This window comes from Palaemon carinicauda, chromosome 13, assembly GCF_036898095.1.
Source record: "Palaemon carinicauda isolate YSFRI2023 chromosome 13, ASM3689809v2, whole genome shotgun sequence".
NCBI lineage: Eukaryota > Metazoa > Arthropoda > Malacostraca > Decapoda > Palaemonidae > Palaemon > Palaemon carinicauda.
Window position 1 is genome coordinate 147,650,345 of NC_090737.1, and position 8,055 is coordinate 147,658,399.

Here is an 8,055-nt window from a genome sequence, read left to right on the forward strand (position 1 = left end):
TATACCTTTTCCATCGGTCTCATGTCCTGTGAAAACACTTATTATCTGTCCTGAGTACATATAATTAATAATCTTTGGAGCTTTGATTCGTCCTTAACCTCTATTTTCACTCCTAAATTTCTGCTTTCTCCATTCAAATCTTTTACCATCTGGAAATCCTTCCATGACTCCCCAAATAGAACTTAGTCATCTGCAAAGCTCAACTTGTTAAGATTTTCCCTATTAATATTAATTCCTACATTTTCCCAATCTAAATTGTTAAAAACTTCTAGGCACGATGTGAATAATTTGGGAGAGATAGGGTCTCCTTCTCTAACTCCTTTTCTTAATTGGAATTTTCTCACTAGATTTATGTATTTTTAGTATTGCTGTACTACCCATATAGATATCTTCAAGTGTTCTAACAAAAGAATCATTTATTCCTCGTCTTCAAAGGACTTTCATGGCGGTTAAAGTTTTAAGAGAATCGAAAGCTTTCTCATAATCTTCAAATGCCATAAATAGTGGTTCGGCATACTCAGTTGCTTTTCCATTAGCCTGTTAATGGTATGGATTTGGTCAGTTGTTGAGTATTCGGTTCGAAAACCTGCCTGCTCTCTTGGTTGATTAAGTCAAGCTTTCTTTGCATTTTGCCAAATATGATCTTCGTAAATATTCCATATATTACTGAGAGTAAATTTATTGGGCAGTTATTTTTCAGGTATTTTGTCTCTCTCTTATTGTGAAATAATAATATGATTTTTTTTTTTTCAAATTGAACGTATAAAACAGTCTTCCAAACATATGGTGTAAAATTCAGCTAGGTTTACTTCGTTGAAATATCCTCCATCCATTATTAAATCATTTATTAGGTTATCTTTTTCTTCTTTGTCTATTTTCATGCCTTTTATTTTTCTTTTTTCACGTATACTGTTTGTTGCTTTGGGTACAGCTAAGATGCTCCATTATTTCAGTTGGTAAAGTTATTTATTTTCTTTATCACTATTGTATTCCATTGTATAGAAATTCTTTGCATTTTTTATTAATTTTGTGGATATATCCATTTTCATCTGTTGGCACCTTGTTCTAAGTCTTGGTTTAATAACTTAATGTTTCTTTTTCCTTTTTTTTTCTTTTTTTTAGTTTTTCCCTCAATTTTGGTATGATTGTGTTTCAGAATATCGTTTTTTTTATTTTGTTTATTACTTTGGATTGTTCTGCTGAGTCTATTTAATCTCACTTGGATTTACCCGTATTTCCAATCTTTCTCTTGTTTAATTTTGGTGCTTTTTGATAGCTTCCCTTGATCTTTAGCAACTTTTCTACCTATTTCTTGTGGTGATTTTATTACAAGTTGTATTAAATTACTATTCATATTGTCTTTATTTGTTTACATTTCATCGTGTATTGCTAAACTAAATTCATCCTGTTTTGCTCTTATAATGGGAGTGTTTATTTCATTTCTTAAAATTAGTTTTTCTTTTTCTTTCCTTAGGTCTAGACAAATTTTACTTTTCACAATTCTCTGATCTCTTGACTTTAACTTGTTTAACACTATTACATCTTCAACTAAATTAAAAAATTTTCATTGAGAATAAAATTTATTTCGTTTTTCGTTTCAACATATGGGCTTCTCCATGTCCATTGTCTATGTTAATATTTACGAAATAAACGTGTTCATGTTATCATAATTTTTTTTTCTTCAGGAAATTCTACAAGTATGTCTCATGCCATTACTCCAAATTTACCTACTGCTGATTCTCTTCTCTTCTTTTGACCTACTTTGCCATAGAAATCACTCAAAACAAATGCAAATAGAGTCTTATGTTTTTTCAAGATATATCCAGATCTTCCTTAAAAAGTTTTTCTTTCTTCCTCTGTTGTTGGTGTGTACGTTTGAACGATCTTCCTTTTATACTTCTTATTTAGTTGATCCTGCAGTTTTATCACTGATGCTATAAAATTCTTCTGTTACCTGCACAGTTTTTATCAACAAGAAAACCCATTACATTTTCTTTGTTCCTTTCAAATTCTCTAAAGAAAAATTGATGACCCTCTTTTAATTCTATATAAAATTCCCCCGTTCATCTAATTTCACCCAATCCCATTATATCCCAATTAAGCTCTTCTAGTAACGTTGGAGAGTCAGTTTCCGAAGGTGGTCTGTTTTAGTCCATATATATATATATATATATATATATATATATATATATATATATATATATATATATATATATACATAAAAATCATAGGGATATGTAATGCTCAGATGCAACAGAACCACATAGAAAATGAACATGGGAAATAAAAGATTAAGTCCTGACTAGTTTCGTGATACTTAAGTGGACTGAATTATTGAACAAGGTATCTTTATATTTTATATGGTACAGTAAACATACGAATACATAGAGATATTTATAGAACAATAAGGCACTCCCAAATCAGCTACCTGGTCTTATCAGGTGTTTCCTAGCAGTTCACCCCTCATTAGCCACGTGTCTGGAAGGGTTATTTCAGATGACAAGTAAATTTGTTTAGGCTTCCAATACAATTTCTTTATATTAATGGGGGTAGCCTTATCCATACAAATACATAAGCAAAATCATATGTATATGTATATACACACATACATATATATACATATATATATATATATATATAAATATATATGTATATATATATATATATACATATATATATATATATATATATATATATATATATATATATATATATATATATATATATATATATATATATATATATATGTAGACATATGCATACATATACAGGTATACATATACAGACACATATATACATACCTAGACATATGCCAATACATATACAAAGATACATAGCCTTACATATACATGTTTGTACAAATGATTAACATGCATATACAGTTATGCAAATATAAACCTATAAACCTATGTTGTTCAATAAATATAAAACTGATAAAAGCTGATAAATCTGGAACACTGGTAATCTTGGATAAAAATTATTATATACCAAAAATGGAAAACGTCTTGAGTGATGAAAGCACATACAAGGAATTATAGTAGGGCGGATAACCTTAAAATTTTACCAAAATAGTTCATTTTATGATACAAGCATCAAACTTTGCATGAAGGTCCTTTATGGTGTTGTTATGAAAATAAAACTGTGAGCCACTAAAATTTTTCATTTTTCAAGATGGCCGCCACATTTTTAAAATGGTGGTAAAACCCCCGATTTTCCACATGTAAGATTTTGACCAGTGAGTCATAAGAAGCACTTTTGATGACCAGTGGCCTAGATTTGAAGTAAAAGCACTATATTTATGTCAATAATCACTGCAAATACAATGTCGTGAAAATTCGAAAGTGCGCATGCGCAGAATTTGGCCCAAATTATTCATTTTCTTAGTAATTGGGTGGTTAAACTTGATATTTTACCAAATTAGTTTCTTTGATAATTCAATTATACAGATTTGCGATTTTAACATTCTGATAGTGTAATTGATATTGCCTATAACTCACCAGGGATTTCTTACAAAATGGCGGTCAAAAACGAAATGTCGGCATAAAAAAGTTGGTTATTTATTTACTCCCAAGCAGCGCGACTTCGGCTATATCAGGGAAATGAACATGAAATGGATGATAAAATGAACATAAAGGGATGATAAAAATGAACATGAAATGATGATGAAGTGGGGTGGAACACAAGGCCAATAGTCTCAACCAGTTTAAACTGTTAAATGGAGGGATGGGTAAGGTCCGGCAATTTACCCTACTGCAGGGGATCCTGCAATTTTAACGAGCTAGTTGCTTACACTACCAGGGCACACTGGTGCAACTAGCTGCCGTGAAAGTCGGCATGGGGTTTAATGACAGCTTTATTAAGTTTCCCAAATACACCTTGATTCACCCCATATATAGTCAAGGTGTCGTACCCGAATTGATGGGAGTGTGCCAACGTGGGAAAGCCGAGCCAAGAAGGACGGGGCTTTTGTCCTTTGGATAGTGTACAGATCGTACAGGAGAATAATGGCGCTAGATAAACAATCGGACTAGGCATAGAGGTAACAGCATCGAACCTAGTCGTATCCCATATAGTAGTGTATTTATAAGTTGAAGGTGGTAAAAGGATAATCCCTCGGCCTTTCAACTTTCGAAGAATCAAATTTGTGCTGTAGTTGCTAAAAAAAACTCTAGATAGTTAATATCAATTGAGGAATTTTATTTTGTATATATGTGTTATGTTATTTCATTTTGAAATGTCAAAAAGACTTCGTTTGTCAATATCTCCCAATGAGAAAAGGGAAACTGATTGGACTAAATGCTTTATCTGTCAGGTAGATAAAGATGAAACATTGATGTCACCCAAGGATACTTCAGACAAGAGCAAATACTTTATTAGCAAAGAATATTCTAGAGTTCAGAAAGCTAAATGAAATGCCCATTGCTTTAGATGTTGGACGAATTGATGATGGTCAAGGAATAGAAGAAACACTGATCAGGAATAATGCACAGTATCATCATTCGTGTAGAATAAAATTTAACAACACTAAACTAGATAGAGCTAGAAAACGAAGATCAGAAGGGGCCAGTGATGATGAAAGTGATTCAACTAAATATACGAAAAAAAAAGACTTCTCAAGAGCTAGGTAAAATGGATGTTGCGAGATGTTTTTTATGTAAAAAAGAGAGTCCCATATCAGAACTTCATGAAGCAATGAAAATGCAGCTCTACGACAGACTTAACTGTTGTGCAAAAACATTACAAGATAAGGAGCTGCTTGCAAAGCTTAGTTAAGGGGATGTCGTAGCTCAGGAGTTCAAGTACCATCCAAAATGCTTAACAGCTCAATACAACAGAGAAAAAAAGTTACTACACGGTCTTCAAACAACTACAGACCAAGAAAAAGTCGACTCTGGTGATGAACTGGCATTTGCAGAGCTAATAACACATATAGTGGAATGCCAAAGAGCCAATCCAGGAGGTATAGTTTTCAAACTGGCAGATCTTTGTTTGCTATATGAACGAAGACTAAGTGATTTCTCATCAGCTGCAATAAAGGTAAACAAAACAATATTGAAAGAGAGAAGTCTGTCTAAGCTGCCACACTTACAGGGATACAATTGAGGTCGAGAGGTAGTGCTTGTGTTCGAGAAGGATATTAGGAAAGTACATGTAACTGCCTGCGAGTATACTGATGCCATGTATTTGACAAAGGCCGCAGAAAACGTTCGGAAAGAAATGTCACAGCACAAGGTTCAATTTACTGGTACTCTTAAACCTGAATTGATATCAGAAGCTATTCCAGATACCTTGCTCGAATTAGTATCTATGATTGAACATGGCCCTGACATCGAATCCCAGATTGAAAATGGGGTCACGGATTCCGATCTCGCAATTGCTCAGTTATTGGTGTTCCATTACCATAAAAAGGGAGCCAAATATAGCAGTATTTGGCAAAAATCAATAATGCCATCCCACCCTCTAGGGCAGCTTTAGTAGAGCATGTGAAGCGAGCTGTACTGCAAGCAGGGCACACATGGGGTCAGTCTGTGGTTCGCATTATGAAATTACCTTCACCTGAAAGTTGGGGGTTGGCAAAAAGACGACAATGTTTGGACGCCATATTCTACCAGCTTGCAGCCAATAGCAGCGTCATGTCAACCGCTCTTAAAATGTGGATGTAAAAGGATTTGTACTGGGAATTGTAAGTGCTATAGGTCAGGACTGCAATGCACAGCATTATACATCCTGTATATGCGAAGATACATGAATCAATAAGACTTTATCAGTCTAATTTCGTGCATGCATTTTGCAGAGTTTTCACAAAATTGTCTTTACAGTGAATACTGACTTAAATATACACTAGATGTTTTACCTCAAAACTAGGCCACTGGTCATCAAAATTACTTCGTATGGCCAATTTGTCAATTGCTGGAATAGGATTTAGCCGCCATTTTAAAAAATGTGGCGACCATCTTGAAAAGTGAAAAAATTGAGTAACTCACAGTTTTATTTCTTTAAGAACATCACAAGGAAGCTTTGTGCAAAGTTTTAAGCTTGTATCATAAAATGAACCATTTTGTCAGGTATCCGGTCCACTATTAAGATAAAATCCTATTGAGTCTGCTTCACTGGTTGGGGTCGTGGTTACCGTCATCGTCCTCCTCATCGTCGTTATCCTCATCACAATCATCAGCAATCGGAACTTAAATCAGTCCGTGTCATCAACAATTATATAGTTTTAAAGAACAGTCGTATCAAAGTCCTTTATCATAAGCCAGATCAGCAACAATCAAGTCTATATTCAATAAAAAAAATATCTCTCCAAAGAGGAATTACGGCTGGTGAATTAAATAATTACTTCCAAAACTGGCAAATAAATTGAGGGATAATAATAATAATAATAATAATAATAATAATAATGATAATAATAATAATAATAATGATAATGATAATGATAATGATAATGATGATAATGATGATGAAAATAATAATAATAATTATAGTAATGATAATAATAATAATAATAATAATAATAATAATAATAATAATTATAATAGTGACGATGATGAGGAGGAGGATGATAATAATGATAATCAATTAATAATAATAATAATAATAATAATAATAATAATAATAATAATAATAATGATAATTATAATATTAATGATAATAATAATATTAATATTATTAATAATAATAATAATAATAATAATAATAATAATAATATTATTATTATTATTATTATTATTATTATTATTATTATCACTTGCTAAGCTACAACCCTAGTTGGAAAAGCAGGATGCTACAAGCCCAAGGGCTCCAACCGGGAAAATAGCCCTGTGAGGAAAGGAACAAAGGAAAATAAAAATTTTTAAGAAGAGTAACAACATTAAAGCAAATATCTGCTATATAAACTATAAAAAACTAACAAAACAAGAGGAAGAGAAATAAGATAAAATAGTGTGCTCGAGTGAACCCTCAAGTGAGAGAACTCTAACACAAGGCAGTGGAAGACCATGGTACAGAGGCTATGGCACTACCCAAAAATAGAGAACAATGGTTTGATTTTGGAGTGTCCTTCTCCTAGAACAGCTGTTTAACATAGCTAAAGAGTCTCTTCTACCCTTACCAAGTAGGAAGAGGCCACTGAACAATTACAGTGCAGTAACCCTTTGAGTAAAGAAAAAATTGTTTGGGAATTGTCAGGTGTAAGAAGACAGAGGAGAATGTGTAAAGAATTACCTAGGCTATTCAGTGTGTGTGTAGGCAATGGGAAAAAGAACCGTAACCAGAGAGAAGGATCCAATGTAGTACTGTCTGGCCAGTCAAAAGACCTCATAACTCTCTAGCTGTAGTATCTCAACTGGTGGCTGGCACCCTGGCCAACCTACTACCTACTAAATAATAATAATAATAATAATAATAATAATAATAATAATAATAATAATAATTATGATGATAATCATCATCCAACGTTCACAAGCCCAACTGCCTCTGCCTGCAGTCAAAAAAAAGAAGAAAAAAAGAAAAGAAAAGAAAAAAAACATTCGCCCAAGACATTCGTTACTGTCCTAACTTAGCTACAATCAAGTAAACAAACAACCTCAATTATGCCAACTGTCTTTCTCACTACAATCAATCATTACATCAACTACCTCTCGCTCATTAGTCTCTCTCTCTCTCTCTCTCTCTCTCTCTCTCTCTCTCTCTCTCTCTCTCTCTCTCAAAAGGATTTGGCACACCCGAAAAAAAGAGAAGATATTAATTCTCCACACTGTCATCATAGTTTAAAACCAAAGACAAGTAACAATTATCAACTAAAACATTAGATCTTTGTCATATGTAAACTATAAATTAGACGAAATTGAAAACATGAAAGCCGTTAAAAATTCAAATATTAAATTGTAGAAAACTGATAGCCCTAACTTCATTGATATTGGAAATGAGTCTAAAGGAAAGAATCAACATCGTTAGTACGTTTTCGATAAATTTATCAAGTAGGCTCATCGGTATTTCATCATAGTCCCTGTGTACAAAATGTAATTGGTTACATAAAAATCGTCCAAAAATATT

General features: G+C 32.8%; 1 protein-coding gene across 1 annotated transcript in view; it reads left to right on the plus strand.

The window, feature by feature from the left end:
- LOC137651865 (uncharacterized) overlaps positions 1-5,475 on the plus strand; it is a 153,264-nt gene extending 147,789 nt beyond the window's left edge. The window contains exons 7-8 of the mRNA XM_068385082.1: positions 4,823-5,037; positions 5,194-5,475. Coding sequence (XP_068241183.1) covers positions 4,823-5,037; positions 5,194-5,475 — 497 coding nt within the window. The remainder of the gene's footprint in view (positions 1-4,822; positions 5,038-5,193) is intronic.
- Positions 5,476-8,055: the final 2,580 nt, after the last annotated feature.